At 38.7% G+C, this 22494-nt stretch overlaps 1 protein-coding gene across 1 annotated transcript in view; it reads left to right on the top strand.

The window, feature by feature from the left end:
• prkcaa (protein kinase C, alpha, a) overlaps positions 1 to 22494 on the top strand; it is a 155948-nt gene that overhangs the window by 82341 nt on the left and 51113 nt on the right. Inside the window, 5 exon segments of the mRNA XM_028593335.1 lie at positions 3319 to 3430; positions 4556 to 4684; positions 16902 to 17058; positions 17861 to 17995; positions 18810 to 18903. Of these exon segments, the coding sequence (XP_028449136.1) occupies positions 3319 to 3430; positions 4556 to 4684; positions 16902 to 17058; positions 17861 to 17995; positions 18810 to 18903 (627 nt within the window).

Raw genomic sequence — 22494 nt, 5'->3', positions numbered from 1 at the left:
GATACGGCCTGATTTTATGATCCTTGAGCACTAAACGACCATAATTTATACAGATAGTTTGGGTTGTTGTTGATTAATTGTGATGATTCAGTGATTACTTCATCAGGGCGAAGATTTTCTGTCAGTTCCCTGGTCACTTTCTGTCACTTCCTGGTCGGTTTTCAGTTTTTATTACAGGCCACTACAAGCTGTGTCTTAAACCCATATTTGCAAGGGACTATTACTACCTGTTGACCTCATGTGATTTTGAAATTAACCCCCCAACGTCTGGGTTTCATGCAGCGCATTCACACGGGTTAAGGGAAGTCTGTATTTCACTCATATTTACTGACATTATCCCCCAGATATGATGTGAAGGCTCTGTCAAAACTTTAATTTATAATTGCCGAGACAGCCAGTACTTCTCCGAATCGCAGAGATGCCAATTCGCGCGAGACTAATATTATTACATGACTTCTGTGTTTGGCGAAATATGGTAGGTCATTTGCGGTGGAATTTTTACTTGACAAGTTACAGACATGGCAGATTCCCACAGGATTAAGATCACAAACAACCTCAGCAATTATTTCAAATTACTAAAGGTCCCCAGGTAATACTTGTCCCGTTTGAATAGGGCTCAAGATGTTTTAATTCCCTCATGTCCAACAGAAAAAAAGCCATTGATTACTTACTTTTACTTTAACATTTGACTTTTATGTAAATCAGAATTTAATATAGGGCATTCAAATTAGGTATGCCTGCAACAGCTGGAATGTAAACATCTCTGTTTCAGATCAGGACTTACTGTCTCTGTCACGTACACCCGTGGACTGAAAGACAGACAAAGGAAGCATTTCTCTTTGTCCTATTAAGGTGTAAAGCCTCTGCTGACTGACAGGCAGGGAAATGGCAGATTGCAAGCAAGATATGAGGAACCTAAATTGAGGCTCTGTTGCATTAGACCAGAGGTCAGTGGCAAACTGACTGAAATGGCAAACAGAAACATTGATTACTGTGGCGCCTAACCGTGTGATAGTGTCAACTCTCACTGAGATATATGCCATCCTGTTCCTCTTACTGATGATGTATTTCTCCTGGGTCAAGCTCTTTTCATTCATTTCTCATTTGACATTCTCATTTGACACTGTATTTCTCAAGATACAGAAAAAAATATCTCTCTTTCCTGGGAGAATGAAACTCCCTTATTTCTAGGGAATACAAAGACTTTTCCTTTCAAATAGATGCAGTGAAAAAACAACGGACAAGCCTGAATAATTTTCTCAGTGCAAATCCGCTTGATCAGATTCCAACTCTAAAAAAGATTTACAGTACAGCACAATTTGAGAATGAGCAGGAAACCACTTTGATCGGGTGCTTGGAAAAGTGGCAGTCTGCCATTTTTCAGAGGAAAGTGCTTTATAGGCCACAGGTTGAGTGTATGAGATGAATGAATGTATGCATGTGACAGGGACACTACACTGTATAACATACAGGAGTGGCATTGTAATATATCCGTACTATACCACTTACCTTCAAGTGGCACATAAATACTGTATAGTAACAGTGGCCGTTTGGGCCATACTTCTTGCATGGATGCTGGCCCAGCCAGTGGTGATGACTTGAAAGTGGGGGAGTTGCTCATACACTTGGGGTTTGATCAGCTCCAGTATAACCTGGAGTTTTTAATTGTGCAAGTTATCAAAAAGGACTTAATATTACGTGGTTAAGGGATGATGCAATCATGTAGCTTAACTGTGGGTCCCAGTGTGAATCTGCAAGAAGAGGTTCCAGCTTGTTTTACATCCTGTAAAATGCTCACTTAAGCACCATTAAAACACAATAACACTCTGGAGAGATTCTGAATGAATGCATTACATAACCACCTGCAACATCTGACTGGAAAATGAATGGGTTTCCCTGGTTTTTGAACATCCAAATCTTGTTATAGCAAAATAAATATGTGAACCTCAATATGTTATGACACAAATTGTTTGTTTGTTTGTTTGTTTTTTCTCTAAAGATTATTTTTTGGGGCATTTTTAGGCCTTCATTGACAGGGTAGCTGAAGAAATGAAAGGGAAGAGAGATAGGGAATGACATGCAGCAAAGGGCCACAGGTCGGAGTCGAACCCAGCTGCGTCGAGGAGTAAACGCCTGCTCTACCAACTGAGCTATCGGGGTGCCTGTACAAATAGTTTTTAATAACATGTGAGAAACATACAAAAAAACAAACTAGAAGGGCACTCAGAATGTGCAGACCTCCACCAAAGCCATGCCCCCCGGCGTGGTGTACAGTATCTGCCCTGTTATTCGGATCTGCTCCAATATGTAATGAGTTATTCCTTGGTCCATGCTACACCCTTCCACTAAGTTTCATAAACATCGGGCCTGCTGACAGACAAACAAACAAACATGTTAAATAAATGTATTTTTGTGTTTTACTTTTTTGGTGCCTTTTGAATCGAATGCGAAGCCCATTGAGTACAAACAACTCCATTCTTATTCACTGATGTGGTCAATAAAGATGAAAAGACAACCCCCAAAACAATGGTTTAATAAAAAGCTGTTAGAGATTGATTGGCTAACACTTCAAGTTGTATAAGAAAAAATCAAGCAGTCAGTTGGCAATCAGCAATGAATTGTCTGCTGAGTGACTTTCATTTCCGTGACACACAATGGTGTCCTGTGATGCAGTGGGTTGATTTCATCTTGCATTTTTCCTTTAGTAACATGTGTGAGTGTCAGAGGATAAAGGATGGAGCCGTAGTTGGCTAAAGCTTGAAGGATAGATATTTTTGAAATTATGAAGAAAAAAAAAGGTTTTACAGAACATTTTATGTCCAGAAGTGTACCGAATTCTATCTGATTAACATTTCTTTTTCGCATACTACCTGCCATTTGATTCAATTACATACGTTTTTATGTTCTTCCAAACAGTATGATAGCTTTCAAAATGTAAAATGCATAAAATAAGTCAAATGAACAATAATATATGTAAAGGTTACAATAATGCACTAGTTAAAAAAACAATTTTGTCTATATTTTTTCAACAACTTCTGCAGAACAGAAAGTCAGACCGTCAAAACTCGTTTTAAAACCATATTTCTTAGTGGTGTCACCAGTAGGCCACAGACAATGTTCCAATGTTGAGAAACTGCCTAAGGCGATTTACATAATTGAAACTGTTATTGCAGTTGGCTTTCCAACTTTGAATCAGTACATTGTTAATAATCAGGTATTTTTCCTTCCTCTTAGTGTCCAGTAGCATGTGCTCTTATAGCTATAACTAATTGACAGTTGGTAATTGGTTTGCCTTTCTCTGTGTTTTGATTGTTTCAGGATCCCAGAACAAAGCACAAGTTTAAGATCCATACCTATGGGAGCCCCACTTTCTGTGACCACTGTGGCTCTCTGCTGTATGGCCTCATCCACCAGGGCATGAAGTGCGAGTGTAAGTTCTTAATTTTTATTTCTGCAACTTCTCACACAGTGGTTAAGAGATTTAAAATTGAAACAATTTATAATATAACATTAGTTTGTGTCAATGTATAATTGTGTGTATGAAGTGGTGTAGGGCCTGAAGTTGATGCTCAAACACTAACAGAGGATGATTCATCCTGCACTATTACAGGTCGATGAGGCATAATTATGGCATACATAGGAAAATAATGGTTTGCTATAAGTGGCTCTACACAGAGCCACTTTATCAGCATCAGTCTCCTGAAAAAAAAAAAATATTGTTCCTCTTCACTGAACATCATAGGCCCTTGTATTTCCCCTCCTCATTGACTTTCACTCATTAAAATCTCACAGTCTATTTTCAGTCTGCAGCTAGGTTTCGTGTACCCTGAATAGGCCTGCTATCAAAAGCTTTACCGTATCTTTATTAATATCTTTCCCTCACTATTATTCCCTTTAATCTTTTGTTAGTGGATTAGTCTGAGTGACTTAATGAGCTCCTAAATACATTATCTTTCACCTGCTGCAGACCACCAGTTATGCCTAATGATTGCTTCAGGGTGTACATAAATAGAGATGTAGCGCAGCAAACTGTTTTGGAAGATCAATTGCACCTCTAATCACACCACAATATGATCACACTGTAGTATTTTTAAGCAATGGTTAGCAATAGAACTGTTACAGTGAGGCACAAACAATAAATAGTTTTTTATTATTCACTTATTCACCTACTGACTTGGTGGCATGATGATGTAATCCATTTAACTGTTGGCTGACACACATGCCATGTATGCATGACATCACACGGCTGAATCTGGGTCATAACCTTGTTATCTTCTCTTTCACACAGCTTTCTGAAAAACTCTCCTTTAATATTGTGCCAAATATTTATACATGGAATGAAATCGAAATATGTCCTTATATACAGTAGATAAAGAAAGTCTCAAGGGCATTTTTTAAAGCAGCTTACTATATTTGGCATGCTCATTCACAATGGCATCAGTATTTCAGTCAATTCTAAGAAAGCCCTGAGCCATTCAGTTTGATTTGATTTGGATCAAGTGCATGAAGCTAATCCTTCTGTAATGTCATGTACCTCCTCTCTCTGTCCTTCCAGCCTGCGATATGAATGTCCATAATCAGTGTGTCATGAACGTGCCCAGCATGTGTGGAACCGATCACACCGAAAGGAGGGGGCGTCTTTTCCTCAAGTGTGAGGTCACTGCCGATAAGCTGCAGGTCACAGGTAGGCCTCATAACCACCCCTCTCTGAAGCACACACTGGATTAAATGGGCTGAAAACATGCCAGGTGTGATATACCTCAACTGGTTTATGTGTATTTATGTCGGATGCCTAATGAAGATGTGTTTGTGTGTATATTTGTTTTTCACCACAGGCAGGCTGGGATGAGGGTGTAGGTGGTAGCAGATTCTGTTGTTCTATTTCGATTGTGAACCTGGATCAATTTCAATGCTTTGCCCTTTTTTGTCAATAAACCCTGACTGTCTAATTTCACACAGACATTCAGTCTTTATCCCCTGCTGCCATTACACCTAAACTGAACCTTGCTCATCATTAACTCTGCCGTAACCCTACTTGTAATGCGGTGAATCCAACTGCTAACCACATGGCTGGCCCTGTGACTATCAGCTATCAGTATGCTGCAGAGTCTTTTCCCTTTTGGGTGCACAGATCGATAGAGCCTCTCCTGATAAACATTCTCCCGTAAGAAACAATTCACAGTTACGACACACTTGGAAGGCAATCCCAATCCAAATATGTAGTCCTGCAGTGGTGTGTGGTCTGCTGCGTGGGCTTCGTGTTGTTACCCTTTTTAAACAGTCACGACTTTCTCTGTGTTGGCTGGAGTTTCTGATATAACTGAAATGTCTCTGTAAGACAAATTAAACACTTGATATATTAATTTAATATATTTGATCAGAATTGCACAAAGATGAGATCTGAGGGCTCTGCTTATGAATGGGGTCGTGACTTTACGGTCATCTGTCTTACCATTATTCATTAGAAGGCTATTCTACATGATCATATCACTGGCTATGCCAGCTGTTTTAATTACTAATGCCTCCGGTTTCAAAGACACACCTGGTCTTTGCCTACTGAGCTCAGAAAAAAATGTAATGAGATACTATTAATAACATTTATTTAATGTAATGTAAGCAATAGGGATGTCATATTTCAGAGTTCTTTTAAAATCCTTAAGAAATGTTCTTCCAGCCATTTGTTATTTGTATTTTTTGTCTGAACAGCCAAAAAAAGAGTAAGGCTATCATAATCTCATGTCTAATTGATACATTTATGTTTTGGATTATGATTCAAGTCTGTGACGCAGTGTACTACATTGTTATTCTCTATGAAACAAAATGTTTTATCGTGAGAAAGGTCAGCTGAGTTAATTGTAACTAAAGCCACAAGGTTTTGGGCCTAATACCACTATCTGCTCCTCCCACACTTTACTGTTCATTAATCGTTTTCTATGTTTATTCATGATTTGCATGCCTTGGCCATTTTTACAAATACAAACAGTGCATTGAGACAAGATGTAGGTTTAAGTATTTAAGTTGATAAATCACAAATTGCAATAATCATAAACAGCTGCTGGGGTTAAAAGAAATTGAGATAATTTCATGCATAATCTGTCCAATGTAATTGTTGTGACATTCTGAGTCCTTGGCAAAAAGTAGCACCAAAATGAACAGTGTCTGTTTGATACTGCTGTGAGCGCAGAGTTGTCACTTTTAAATGGGATTCATGGAACAGTGGTCCTCCAACATGGCTGCCGCAGGATGCTGCATCAGTGGAGCAGCTTTGTTATGAATAGTGATTGGTTGCGCTAGTTTATATTGTAATGAAGCAATGATGATGCCGCTACATACATGTAACAGTTTGTACAGCTCTCTGTGCAGAAATTGAATTGATTGAAAATGAATAAAATGGCATAGAAATGGTTAATACTGATTCTTAGGTCTTAGGTCAAACTAATTAATATGCACGCTGCACATTGGCCAAACTATCTGTATGGTGTTGTCGCTTGAGTTTATTAGGGGAAACAGTGTAGTACAACAGTGTGTTTTTGTTTAGGAGCCCATTTTACCTTGTATTCCGAGGCATGCTGTAAATCCCCCGGCTGTAATGGTGCATTAGCACATCTGCTAGAACAATAGGGACTGGAAAGAGCTGACACATAATAATTTAAATAATCTGACAAGGCCCTGGCACTGAATTTCACTGATTTATTCAGTTATCAGATTATTACCAGCAGGAACAGAGTGAATGTGGGCAGGGAAGCGGTGCAACACCTACACACCCAACCCAAACATTAGGTAATAATAATTTGAGTAAGGAACACAATCACTTGTCTCATTCATGGAAGTTCTGTGGTCATTATCTGACCACTAAAGCACTAAAGTTTACTCTTCGTATTTGCAATTAGAATTTTTGCACACAGTTGAGCTGATTCTAATGCATTTCTGCATTCATTCTAATCAAACTTGCCTTTAGCCTCAATTAAAAAGTGCAAAAAGTTAACTCAAAAGGTGGAAAAGACAGACACGGTCATATTTACTGAATTTTTATTTACGTCATTTACCAAATTTCTTTTAACAATGTCGGCAAAATCTGAAGGCCATCCATCATTTTGTCAGATTATAACCCTGATCTACCGTAACTATAAGTAATTCACGCAGTGTCCAGTTAAACAGAAATTGTCTGCTAAGGGTTATTATTTAAATTCCATTTTATTTAAAGTATCACATCATAACAAGAGTTATCTTAGTTATCAACAGTGGCGAGGAACAACTTCCTTTTAGGCAGAAACCTCGGACAGACCCAGGCTCTTTGTGGGCCCAGGCTCATCTGTCACTGCCGGTTTGGCAACAGGCACTGATACAGATATAGAGAAATATGATTCATAATTACCTAATTATAAAAAATTAAAATTAATAAATGAAAATTAAAAACTAGTAAATATGTCTTGTTATCATTAAAACATTCAAATTAAAATGATTGGTAATAATAGATTATGACGGAATTGTTACAACCCTGTCTGTCAAAATGACAGACAACGAGAAAGTCTAACGCAACCTGTGCTTATGGATACATGTGACTGGTTTGTATCACACAAACCAGTCACATCAGCTAGTTTACTTTTCCAGAGAATGTGTTTCTTCTAGTTCCTGTAAATACTGTATATCATATAGGTCTTACAGTAGTTAATATATTTGTGTTGCCTTTAAAATGTTGTTATGGCCAAGTGTTAAATAACTAAACAGTGACAATAGTTTAAACACAGTTCAATTAGATACATTTTGAGTTTGTCACAAATATTTATTCAAGGTTTTGGGCTGACACCATGTATTTCTCCTTCTCCATCTGGTAGTACCTCTTAACATGCATTTGTCTATCACAGGCCAGTCATCTGCTGAAATAAATGTCCCGTAAAATCTAAGTGGGACAAAAACATACTGTAGAGTACAACAAAACACTTGAGTTTATACTAAATCATGCAAAGTAGACTCCTATCAAAAACATAATTTGTCCTGCTCCTGCTTCCCTCGCACTTTCAACATTCAGTCTCATCTGCTCTCCAACAATATCCTACTGGATAAGATGGCTACAGTATATTAACACTTCACACCTCTTTACCTCTTCACAAAGGTTTGGGCTGTATCGTCTTTAGAAACATTCAAGTCCAATATTGCTTTTATTTTTGCTGATCCGTGCTCTGCCAGCTGTCAACTCATGATAATGATGTACAGTATGTGTGAAAATGTATGCATATTTCACACTGCAATATTGCAGATCATTGGCCCTCTGGTACATAGTAGCCTATTCCTGATGTGGACAAAACAGTCATATTATCATTTACATGTGTTCTTTTGCGTGCGTGCGTGCGTGCGTGCGTGCGTGCGTGCGTGCGTGCGTGCGTGCGTGCGTGCGTGCGTGCGTGCGTGTATACAACTGCTGTCCCAGAACTACCAGCCCACTCAGGCCAGATTGTATGATAAATTACATTAGCTGCTGTAGCTGCTTTGCAGCTAGCTTGCCGAACATAATTGTATTCCATTAGTGAAGAGGGTATTAGGGAAGAGGTGCAGTGGTTGGCTGGGAGGATGATACATTGCATCACTTTCAGATTATTATTCTACAAACACAAGTGTCATACGTTTATTAGGGTGTGTATGTGGCGATTTTGTATTTGTGCATTCATTTCATCCACAAAAAAAGCATGTAGATAGACACCGGGGCTAATTTGGCTGTGGATGGACAGTAAATATCTCCAGATTTTAGGCTGGCTGCTGTGAACCACAATGTCTTGTTTTCTTTGTATACATTGTGTTGAACACAAATTAATTAATAAGTAAAGTTATTTATTTATTTTTTATGTGAAAAAAGTAATCAGTAATTTATTACGTCTTTCATGTCACTTGCCCTGATCAAAGGTAAAGAACCATGTTACAAAGCAATGTAACATGGTGCCTTTAAGTCAAGACACACACACACTCACTTACACTCAACTTTGAGCGAAGAGTGACTGCAATTTCTTTTGCAATTACCCGATGACCAGAGCCAAAATGTTCAACAGGAAGTGACATGTCTGCCAGGGGTAGCAGCTTTAAACCCATACATGGCCCCACACATGAACTCCACCAGGCCAGTAGAGACAGACATACAGACTTCTGACAGTCTGGCAATAGCTAAATGAAATGAGTCGCTCAGAAAGATTTTCCAGAGAAAACACGAGTTGTGAGTGTGTTTTTGTCAGTTAGGGTAAAACGGAGCTGGGAGGGGAGGTGCTGAAGGAGACAAAACAAGTTCTGTCTCTAAAGGACAGACATAGCCTACTAAACTTGTCCTACGCCTCTCATTCTTGCTGACACACAGTGCCTCTTTATCCATTGGTGCTGAGGAAACCTCCCTCCTGTTTGTTTCAGCAATCCCATTGTTCATTGACTCGGTGCAAACATCCAGAGCCCACTTGGGAGAGGGCATTTCTGTAATTTCGGTTCATATTCTTTTATTCCTACTTATCTTCATCAATGTGTATATATGTTTATATGTGTGCAGGCGTGTGCACAAACCCTTGCCGCATGCAGGTCATTTGGGAGTGTGGGAGAGACAGTGGTAATGATTACATTTCCGTTTTGTTCCCTCGTTGACTCACCCAGTTCTGGAGAAAAGCCTCATTTAACAAGCCCTCTGCTCTCACTTCACTCCGCTTTGAACCTTTTCATTAGATTTGTTTCCCTCTTGCCTCAATGTCCAAATGTCTCGATTGCTATTTGTTACACTAAAGCTGCTGTAGGTGTCAGTGTCTTTTAAATGTAGGTGCAGTGTAGGTGTGTGGAGGTCAGATTGGTGTTCAGAGTAGATATAGATGTAGGTGGATCAGGGAAGCTGGATTTTACTTTTGAACCTTCTGGAGGTGTAGCGGCCCTTCACAGTAAAATACCAAATCCACCCTAAACACTGTTAACAGCTTCTGGCTGATGCAGCTACCTACCTTGCATTAGGAGTCTATTTTACTGACGCTTTCGATGTATTACTATAGATAACTGGCCAAATTTAGAAAGTGTAACATATAGAAACTAGATATATTAACAGTGCTGCTACTTTGAAAGAAAATTTAAACTTTAGTGGTAACTTTTCTTTGTCTACAGACATCCATGAACGAGAGAATACCAGAATGCACTGCGACAACAGATCCCATCTTCCTGATCTGGTCATAGGTTGCATGCAACATGTGTCTTAAATGGTGCATGGCATCATTCTCTATTCACATTTACTTTTTTATCTGGATAAACATATACAACATTATACTCCAATTCATTTTGCTCTCTAGGTTGTTAAACAGCATTCTGGGAAATGTAGGATGAACTTAAAAAAAAAACATTACCACAATACTTTGTAACACACATTAAGTGAGCTTAATCAGGCGTTACAACACATCCTGCGTATGGTATCCTGTGCAGCAACACCATGGTTGAAAATGTGTCTCGCTTCCTTCAGCCCTTGTATCTCTTTTTACTCATCTCACTGTAACTATATTGCCTCATTCATTTTAAGTCTATTTTAGGGTGCTCACTGTAGGCAGTGTCAAGTGTCAGATGTTAACCATTGCTCAATGGTGAAGCACATCCTCCTTCCCGAGTCAGTAAATTAGTAAAATGTCAATGTTTGCCTACTTTATCAGTAATTGTTCAAATTCTTGATTAATGATTAATACAGTGTTTTATGTGCTTCACTTTGTTCCCTCTTTGTCACTTCCATGTTACTAGCAAGTTTCTCATTCATTCAGCCAATCATTCAAATAAAAATAATATCCTTTTTTTTTTTTTTTTTTTTTTTTTTTTTTACGGCTCCCTGAATCCAAGGAGAGTTGGGGTTGGATCAAGGTTTGGATGCACCCTGTTGGTTGCCAAATGAAAATCATAGCCCAGTGCTCTGGATACCACGTACTTACTGCCACTGCTTCCACTCTTCAGCCTTTTCTTAAGTCATTTCCATTTCTTTGTAGTGTCTTGAGTCATTGTGCAAAAAAGCCAACAGGTTCTTGCCAAGAGAAAATATAATTAAAATCCTTTTGCATTTTTCCCATGAATCAGAGCTGACAGCACTTCTGTCTGTACCAATGCCAACACTTTTCCACTGCAGGGAGTTGGCCACTGGGACAACAGTGTCCCCTGTCTAAATGTTCTGTAGTGAGCTCCTTGGCCATCTGACTGTATGCTTGTAATGAAGATCTAATCCGTCAGAACTGTATTGTAATAATAATAAATATATATTATTATTCAAAAAAGCTGTAATAGCGTAGCATATACAGTACACACCAAAACTCATGTGCCCTCCATGTGTCATACTATAGGAATGCGGGTCACTCCACTTCCTGTATGCTGATGTAATATTTCATTATAAGGCAAACTTCAAAATGCCATTTTTCAGTAGTGGTAGTGGGCTTTCAAAGGAGCACAGGCAGAGTTATGCTGAGAGGTGCAAGTGATAGAGCAAGTCTGGTGGTTTAAGTTTTATAAACTGTGTTTACACAGGGAGGTGAAGAACAAACATGGCTGACAACGTTTTTAAGGTAGGGTCATCTGGTGTCATCGGAAGACAAGGCTTTGTGTGTTTGTTTGTGAACTCTGACTGACTGCAAGTCACACACACAGACGCACACAGACACATACACATACTCAACTTTGAGCGAAGAGTGACTCCAATTTCTTTTGCAGTTACCCGATGACCAGATCGAGCCAAAATGTTCAACAGAAAGTGACATGTCTGCTAGGGTTAGCAGCTGTCCTTTAAATCCATACATGGCCCAAAATCATTTCACTATTTGCAATCCAGTTTACATTCAGATATTTGATTGCTAACATCACTATACTAAAAAAGCATGGACACATTTTCCTGTAACATAGTGTATGTTGTAGACTGTTACATGCAGTAATGAACAGACTTTGAAACGTTTCTGAAAATGTGGATAAAAAAAAAACACTAGAGCCATGAGAATATGAACTCTCTCTGACAGTAAAATATTTTAAGAAAACCTGTATGATTCACATCATTTATAAGGGCATAACGCACAGTGACATCCTCCCCATCTTGGTATGAACCATCTTTTGTAGTTTGTCTCCATCATATTAAGACTTACTCTGGGGAGCTCATAGAAGAGCTGAACTTTGTTGCTATGTTATTTCTGATGCCAGACTCCCAGAAGTCATGTCATTGGTATTCCCAGTCTGTCGTTGCTGCCCTGCCACGGCTCCCTCTCCTTAGTGAGTTGCACACTGTTCTTCACGACATTTTCACATATGCCTCTGCCTTTAATTGCTCCACTTTTTTTCTGTCTTGCTTGGGGTTTTCTTTCTTTTTAGTTTTTTTCTTTCATTCTTCATTCTGTTTTATTTATTTATTTACAAATATTGACCTTAATCAAATTGAAAAATGAAAACTGATTAGTTAGTCCCAGTTTGTTTTTCTACAATAGAACAAGAGATACCCAGATTAAATTTTAAGCACTACTAGGGTATTTTTTGCAAATGCAGCACTTAAGTAATTTCAGTCTGCATCTTGGTGAGCTTTGTAGATAGTGTGCAACAGTTACATTTTTGCGACATGGAAATAAGCACAAAAATCTGTTTAACAGTCCAGATATGAGCAACATGTATTAGAGAGAGACGTAGAAGCTCTTATCTTACATGTGTTTGTTTTTTCAACAGAAAGGAGTAAAACTTTATATAGTTTGCAGTAGATGCATGTGGAGGATTACAGAGTGAAAATCATATGTGCTGATTAGCTGCCATAGGTTCAGAAAGCTAAGTAAAGCTTGGCTGTATCTGAAATTTTATTACACAAAGATGATAAAATAATAAGCTATCATAAAATGACATATCTAATGTTTATCAGATTTTTTTCTTCCTTTTTTTGGTTAGTTTTAGTCGGAGCACGGTTGGATAGAACAGAGGTCAAGTTGTTTTTTGAGGGTACTGTTTGAACTTGCACTGCTGTTTAAATGTGAGCCAAGATAGTTGTAAAGACTTGTATCCTAGCAACCATGTTAGGGCCCCTACACACACCTCTGCTTCCTTTGTCCTTGTGTGTGTGTGTGTGTTTTGTGTGTGTGTTTTTGCATATGCATGTGTTTTTAAACTCCCTTGCACATAGGGTTGGGCGATATGAAGAAAGAAAATCAGATATCACAATATTCTTGACCAAATACACCAATGTCGATAACAATATTGTAGGGTTGACAATTGGTTCCTTAACAAAATATTTTCACAATGACATTTGAGATAAATAATCATCAATAATGTGGATATAATGATTAAGTGGGCAAAGGCAAATAATAGAACAGCTAGAACAATCTGGTGAATTACATCACTTTACTGTAATGCAGCCTTGAAAACCAGGAAAAGACAACACGTATGCCATATTATGATATCCAAAATCTAATATCTAGTTTCCTATCACGATATGGATATAAAATTGATATGTTGCCCAGCCCTATTTGCACACAGATACATAGAATCATTATGCACTTAAATACCTATACTTATTGATTACAAAATCAGAGATAATTTGACCTTTAAGCAGGAATGGTCAGCACCAAAGATACCTTGGATTGTGAGGTTATGTCTCTGCAGTACAGCCAAAAGAAATTAGGATTACACAAACATCTTGTTTGGTTTATGTGCCATACAGTTGTATAGAAGTGCCAGCCAAGCTAAATTAGACAGTCTAGAATGCCCCCTACTGGTCATGACTGGAAATACAGTTTGCAGTAACACTAAGAGATACTTAACTTAGTGGTTTCTTGTCTGTAGTCAATAAAGACACCCCCTTATGCACACATCTTATGGCCAGAGGAAATCTCTACAAACAGCCCTTTGCATTCCATACCATCAGGGTATACTGGCAGAAACATAGTTTAAAAAAATGATCGACATCTTAGTTTTCAAAATAAAAGTATATACAAAGAATACTTTGTATATAGTTTTATTTTATACACATTTGTATATCTTTATATAGATATTCTGACAGAAATGTCCAGTGTATCATCAAGTTTATTCTGTATAATTGTCGTAGTTTTTATTGTTTGACTTAACCTTTGTATTAGGTAATTAATAATTTAATAGGTATTTATTATTCAGACAAATTACATTACATCCAGCCTAATAACTGATTGTATTCCACAGACTCCTCACAAGCACAAGCCATTGAACAATGTCCCTTTGTAGGTCTGTTTGTAGGCTGTTATATGAATGTCATTTGGGTACTGTGACTTTGCATACATACGGCCAGTGTATGAAACATTCAAAACATGCCCTTTACGAATGCAAGAGTTCAAAGTTAAAGGAGAAAGAATTGGAAACAGTAGTTGCATAAAGTACATGATACATGGAAATGTAACATGTATACAACACATTCTGTGTAGATTGTCTATGTAGATTAATATCACCCGGTCAGGGTAAAAACAAACCACCGGCATCCCATCAGTGTATTGAGAGATGACACAAAGAAGAATTCTTCTGATTCACAACTTATGGTTATGGGTTATGAGAAGCCAGCTGGTTTTTCAGGGATTTAAAAAAAAATGTAGGGACCATTTGCTATTCCATCAAGAAGTTAAAACAAACAAAATGTGAAAGCCCTTATTAAGCTCACATATTAAATTAATTTCTATTCCATTTCACCTCTTTTGATGAAATGGAAAGAGTTGGGAATGTAGGAGAGTCATCAAGGTTCAATTTATATCTGAACATCTAAGAAGTCAGCAAAAAAAAAAGTGTGTTTTCCCCACTCTGTTGTAGAGTGCATACATATAAGAATACACTCAAGTGCAAATAGAGTATACCGTGAGTCTTTATTTGGTGCCTGTAGACGGGCTTTACACTTATCTATTGGATTTCTGAGAAGGCAGAGGGTTGCAAGCTCCGGTTCGCTCAATACCTTCCCACACCTCAAGTTGCTTCTGTAAGCTGTTGTCTGTCTCTCTTCCTCCTCTCAGATTGTGTGTGTGTGTGTGTCTTATAATACATCCATGGTGTATACTCTACAGCAGCTTACTCCATCGCTCATCAAACTTAACACCTCGCTAACAAAAGCAAACAACGGTACTGTTGGCTTATTAAATAAGACTTTGGTTCTATTGGTGCAACTGCAATATTTCTTTTCATTTGCAAGAATAAAATGAAGCCACTTTGTCATAGAGGGTTTTACCAGTGGCTCAAATTAGCCTAAAATAGCATTGTATCATTTGTTGGTTTTGTGTCTCAATGTTGTTCTCTTTGGCCTTTGCAACAGTTGCTGTGTTAACTCAGTGGTGACAATCTCTCATTGATTTTGTTCATTTATCCCTCTTAATCCTATAAATACAGTATCTCATTCAGAGCATTCCAGCTAAAACATTGGGTTTAGCTGGGTTTAGCTCTCATGCGGTCTTGACAAAGTGGCTTAGTGTTGTCCTCTCCAGGTCAAAGGTCATTTAGCATCTCTGCTACTCTGTCCCTCCGTTGTAGTTCGACTGACAGGGCCACATGGACAGGCTTCTGGGCTTTCCAGGGGCTGAGGTTGAGCCAAGCAAGGCAGGCAATCACACTGTCTCTTTGGGGAAGTGTTGTGTGTAGACAAACACAGTGTGCGTGTGTGCGTGCGTGCGTGTAGTAGCAGGGGCGGTAATACATTCACTTTATCGCACCATTGTGACGAAAAGAGAGCTGAGCCAGAAGGCAAAGCTCTCGATCTACCGGTCAATTCTCGTTCCTACCCTCACCTATGGTCATGAAGGCTGGGTCATGACCGAAAGAACAAGATCCAGGGTACAAGCGGCCGAAATGGGTTTCCTCAGGAGGGTGGCTGGCATCTCCCTTATAGATAGGGTGAGATCAGTCATCCGTGAGGAACTCGGAGTAGAGCCGCTACCCCTTTGCGTCGAAAGGAGCCAGTTGAGGCACCTGGTAAGGATGCCCCCTGGGTGCCTCCCTAGGGAGGTGTTCCAGGCATGAGGCCTCAGGGAAGACCCAGGACTAGGTGGAGAGATTATATCTCCACCCTGGCCAAGGAAGGCCTCAGAAGCTGGTTAATGTGGCTCGGGAAAGGGAAGTTTGGAGTCCCTTGCTGGAGCTGCTGCCCCCGCGACCCAACCCCCGATAAGCGGATGAAGATGGATGGATGGATCTGTTTTTTTCCTGACTTACATGATTTGTATTGTAGAAACCACACAGAATATGAATGAAGAGTGTTCATTTAAGTCAAGTCATCTTTATTTGTCAATTTCTTCACATATACTAGATATGCAGAGGAATCGAAAGTTCGTTTCTCACCATCCCACGGTGAAGAAGAAAAAATGCACAACAGATTAGACATGCCTACCACAAGAGTAAAAAAAAGTGCTTAAAAATGCAACAGTGCAACAGCAGCAACTTCAGAGTCCAGAATTTTTGTGGAAAAAGATGCTATGTACAAAAAGAAAAAGAAACAGCAGCAACTTCAGAGTCCAGAGGAGGGGGTAGAGAGGGTAGAGAGTTCAGTTTCCTGACAGCCTGGTGGATAAAGCTGTTTGCTAGTCTGGTGGAGTGGGCACTGAGGCTTCTCCATCTCCTCCCAGAGGGCAGGAGGCTGAGAAGACTGTGTGCGGGGTGGCTGTCGTCGCTCACACTCATGGTTGCAGGTGTTGTATATGTAATTTTAGCTATTGATGGTAGGCTAATTTAATCCATCTGGTATTAGTGTGGTAACTATCAGCGCAGTACTTTTTTGAGGTGTGCTGAATATGGGGAAAAAGTAGACCCAGTGTGCTTCACCTCATTTAGAGAGACCAAGTGGTGCAAAAAAACAAAAACAATGCTTTTACAGAGTCACGTATACTGTTCATACATTCATCTAGTTATTCTGTGTCTTTATAAACAAATTAATAATTTCTCCCTATTCTTTATTTCCCCATCAGTGGGTGAAGGCAAAAACCTGATCCCCATGGACCCCAATGGCCTGTCTGATCCGTATGTCAAGCTCAAGCTTGTACCAGACCCCAAAAATGAGACCAAGCAGAAGACCAAAACCATCCGCTCCAACCTTAACCCGAAATGGAACGAGTCCTTTAATTTGTGAGTAAATGACCTGTCACCTCTGTCCTACACTACACCTTTTGGGTATTTTACAATGGGACATACATGTACTGAATATTGGGAATGTCAGCAGTACATTAAAACAACTGAATCAGCTGTTCATACTGATACATCTTCCGATATCTAATGCCGATATTAATGATACCAATGATTTCTATACTTCTATCGCTACTTATGCTGGAGCTACTGCCGTTACTACTGTACAAAAACTATCCCAATACATCATGACTTCTTCACCCAACCTTTTTGGATATTTTTCCTTCATCAAGGTGGTGGCAGAAGTTGTTTCCGTTTTTTTTATATACAGTCCATCGAGCAGTCAGTTTTTTTCTAAATGTGTTTGAAAAAATACAACATTTTCTCCTATTGGATACAGACATTTATGAGACAAATATAAATGACCAGAAGTGCTAAACTTTTCAAAAAATTCTTTACCAAATGCAGTATTTCATCATAACCTTTCAATTGGTTGATAGACTGAAACTTACACTGGTCTGCACCTTGCTGTCTGTTCTTACAGTTTGAATCTACTAGTGCTAACACTACTTCAAAAGTAATAATTACATGTAACAACTAATTTTTTTATTTTCTAAATTTATCATTCTAATAGTACTAACTAGTGCTGTCACAACAAGATTACCACTGCTATGACTATTACTACAAATTATAACATATAACCACAAAGTACAATCAAATGACATATTTGGTTTTAAATTGTGAAATGTAATTGTAATGAAAAACTTGATATAAACACCATGTGTACCATCTCTGTGTTATATAGCAAGCTGAAGCCTACAGATAAGGACCGCAGGCTGTCAGTGGAGGTGTGGGACTGGGACCGGACCACTAGGAATGACTTCATGGGGGCCCTTTCCTTCGGTGTATCAGAGCTCATTAAGGCTCCAGTCTGTGGCTGGTAACACTCACTTCCATGTTGTTATTCACCCTCATGTATTGTTTGAGAAGACACCGTGTGGTAGTTTTCAGTTTGAAGTCCAGCAGCTACAGTATAAAACTCACTCACATTTACCTGCTATTAAATATTGAACACTTAAAGGCTTCATAACAGTTTGATTATTAAATGCTTCTCTAGCATCATTTACAATTATTTTGAATGCAGCTCAGCCAGTTAACACTGTTGGTTTATTGAATGAGATATAACAACAATATAATATACTACTGTACAGTATAACTTTGGTGGTGCTGCCTATATGCACTAATAGCCATATTGGTCATAGCATTGACAGTTTATGAAGATGACCTCCTTTGCAGCTTACATTGCAGATTTCCAGGAACACCGTTTGATGCACACAATAGGCTAAGTTTGGGACTTAGCTGTGGGCAATAACTTCAATAACTTGTTCTGTACTGATTGATGGCCACCTGGAGCCATAGCAACAGTCTGTTTGTCCCAGAGAAGCAAGAAGTTTTCATGTTTCACTTTTTTAATTGACAGTTGAGTTTGGGTTTGCTTCGATATGTGTGTCTTGAATTGTAAGGTGTCAGATACCCCAGAGGCAAAGAGACTGTTTGTGTACCATCAACTATATCCAGGCCCAGCAGGTAAAAATCAGTGGAAGAGTAGAATAGTAGAGTAGAAGAAAGGAAGGTAGACAAATTAAACTTAAATTTGGTTTCTTATATCACAATGTTTTTTTGTATGAATCCATACTCATTCTCCCTGTCTTTCTTCCTCCATCTTCCCTATCTTCCCATCTCTTTTTTTTAAGGTATAAGTTATTGTGCCAAGAGGAGGGGGAGTACTACAATGTTCCTATCTCAGAGGAGGATGATGGGAATGAGGAACTCAGGCAGAAATTCGAGGTGAAGTTTGTTCTGAAATAACCACCATTGCCATCTGATCTGTCTGTTTTTTGTCTTGAATTATTGACTTAAAGGTTTAATATGTAATACTGACAGCTAGTGTTTATAATAGTTACTGCAGTACAAATTCAAAATACTGGAGAGAGTCGTCTCCTCCTCCCCAGACTCGAAGTTGACGGAGGTTGCCAGGCTGAGACTGCAGCATCCATAGTCTCGCTTTGCCAGACCCTCCTCTAAAGCACGCTGAAGGAGCATCCACAACAATGTTGCTAGACGCTTTTCTCACATAGACAGACATTACTTCACAGCACAACGGAGTAGCTAACGTTAGATGCTGGCTATATTGTCATAGAAGCCTGTGCTCACGCGGAGCTCTGTACCCAACTGACAGATACACGTTTCGTCTTAGAATTACGGTAGGAACTATTGAACAACCTTGCCGTCCTCTCCACCTGACTGAACACACTTTATTGGCTTAGAATTACGGCAACATTTGCTAAACACACTGTAAACTCACGGTCCTCTCTTCCCAATTTACAGCCCCCCTCTCTTGGTTTAAAATAACTCACCGTTGTCGGCTACGATCGCTGAACAGACTACACGTTGTAAACAGCCGTGGCCTGCTTGCCTGGTCCTCCGGTAGCGTTAGCAGTGTTAGCGTCGTTAGCCAGGACCAGTCGGGATCACTTTAATGGCTGTGTCTCAATTTGTTTTTGCAAGTAACCAACTCGGGTACTCAAGCTATATAATTCAATGTGAGTACATGAATGTTGAAATGACATAAAATTCCCGTCCCTTGTAGCTGTGATAAATTAGCCTGATCTAATGCTTACCTGTTAAGGAGGAAATTAGCCAACTTGGCGTCCTTTTGGGCTCTAAGCTGTCTCCATCTTTCAAATACATCTCCAATATTTACCCGGGGTTTGTAACGTCTCTGGTCACGCAACTGTTAGAAACATGCAATTTGTTTTTAGGTTGGGTAGAATCTATCTCCGTTGATCCCGTTCGTGTGTTTCTGCTTTCATGGCTGTACTAATGTTACAGCTGTAGCCCGCTGACTTTACATTTTCACAGGTAACGTTGTCAAGCTGGGCAGTTGATAACAACACACAGGCCAAAACACAAACAGAAATACCATCACGGGACTGAAATTTCAAAAGGAAAAAATACTGGCATTAGCATTGTTGTCAGAAAAGATAGGATTTCAACATTTCTTAATATCTGATGACGCATAGGGGTCATTTTGGGATTTATTACAGTAAATATATTACATATTGGACCTTAATGTCTTATCTAGAGTCTGTACAACATTAGCACTAATAGCGTATCCGTGATTGGCTATCAATAAGACTCTTCTGGTGGTCTTTATATCTATATCAGCAAACCAGAGTCATTGTTGATTATGATGATGATGTGGTAATTCTGTATTTGATACAGCCCTGTCTAGCTGTGTGACTAAGGCGACCTATCATACTCAGCTGTTAAAGTCTGACAACATCTTTCCTGAGTCACTCTATAGCCTTGTTAATCCCATCCAGATAACCTTTTCTTTAATTTACTATAAATTGATAAGTATTAGTGTGTCCAGCCATTCTAAGCTCTAAAACAAGCATGTGTATATTAGAACTTGGAAATGATATTGAATGGTCACATATCCGTAGCAGCTGCAGCTTTCAAAGACCTCCTCAGCTCGTAGTCTCTTTGTACTTGAAGAATTCACTTTAACATTTAACATGTGAGTTGTGTGTTCGTCACCAATTGTTAGCATTTTGTTCCTCAATCAGAGCGATTCAAAGCCTGGAGTTAAACCAAAGCAGCCCACCAACAGCCTTTGATATTGGTGGGCTGTTTTGTTGTTTTCCTGCGACAGCTGTCTGAACTATGCAGACTCGCATAAATATCTTGGTTTCTATGTAGATGAACATACGACTCTTAGGTGTAAAGGTTCATTGGTAAAAGCAAGAATCTGAATGATATGAGTTTCCAAACATATTCTAAATTGTTTCAAGTTTGTGTGTGTCCTGTACTTAATTATACTGCGGGTGTAAGAGGCCTTAGACATATCTCTATGTGTGAATTAGTGCAAAACAGTGCCATAAGATATTTTCTGGGTTTGCACAAATATGCACCAAAATTGACTATAATCAGAGACATGTATGGCAATCATTCTTGGTTCTTGGTCTAAAGATAAATGCACATTGTTTTGCAACTATGGGTTTTAAAGAATTTGTTTGGTAAAGATAAAGAGCAGTGGGCTGATGATATTTGGACTAAGCCAACTAAGCCAATAATAACCTTTATGATAATAAAACCTAAATATGGCACTGCTAATTATGTTGTATATAATTTGATCACTATGTGCTCAGTTGAGATCTGGTATTTTACCTTTGACTGTCGAAATTAGACGATTTGTTAATATAGAAGAAGAAAGGCGGCTCTGTCCGATGTGATATTTAAATGATATAGAAAATGAGCTCCATTTAGTTTTCTACTGTCCTTTTGATTTGCTCAAAGACTGAGGTGGATATTTGCATGTGAAACGTATAAAATAGCCAGTTATCTTGAGAAAGCCTGGGAGAAGAGAAAAAAAGCTCTTTACTGAGATCATCTGTAGATATTTGTTTGTATGTACTGTTTTTTTAAATTTTATTTTCATTTGTTTATTTCTTTTGTTTTCTGTTTTTCATGTATTTCTCCAGATAATTTCTATTTGTGAGACCGGAATATGTCTATTAAATAGTGGTGTCTTGTAATCCCATGTGGGATGTGCCAAATGTTTGGCATGACACAGAAATAAAATAAAACTAACTAACTAACAAACTGTCAAATTAAAGATTTAATTTTTATTTGCCAAACAACAGTCAGTGTGCAAAAGAATTATTCTCCTTGGATATACTGTAAAAATGTTCACAGTGATTTTTTTAGACTTTGTTATGAATTTAACCTGGCCTTCATTTGACAACAAACTAGCTCTCACTGTTCTGTAAGTAGTGTAGTTGCTCTATTTTAAAGACGTAGACTCAGATTGTAGTTGTTTAGTAATTTGTGAAATTTTAACAAGACAAATTTAGACATTGTTTCATTTAAGAAAACACAATTATTTAAAATTGTTTTTTATAATCATTGCCCAATGATCAATTCTTCTCTTCCCATTGATGTAAAGTTGTTCTTAATTAGACACTGCTCACTGAGGATCCAACATGATTTACAGAAAAATATTTTCTCAATCAAGCAGTAATGAAGTTACTCACCATCTTAATACCTTTCCAATAATAAAGTAAAACGTGAATTTTATGAACAGTATCAGAGTATCTAAAATCATAAGTAAGTCAAAAACCTTACCCTCTCAAATTTTACCCAGAAACACATACACACACTCACACACTGTACTGTACTGTACTGTACAGCGGAGGCCACTGATGAGACACTGTTGCCTTTTCCTTCATCCAATTTCCTGCACCGATGTGTCTGGCCTGCTGAGTATAGCAGCTCTCTTTCTGGTCCTCTGATTGTCTTTCTCTCAGTGGGTGCCAAGGTCTCTGGAAGATGCTTTTTAAAGTTATTTTTCATTACATTTCTGCCACACATATT

This window comes from Perca flavescens, chromosome 2 (genome assembly GCF_004354835.1).
Source record: "Perca flavescens isolate YP-PL-M2 chromosome 2, PFLA_1.0, whole genome shotgun sequence".
NCBI classification, from domain to species: Eukaryota; Metazoa; Chordata; class Actinopteri; order Perciformes; family Percidae; genus Perca; species Perca flavescens.
Note: the sequence above shows the minus strand (reverse complement) of the source record. Positions and strands in the feature narration are given on the sequence as shown.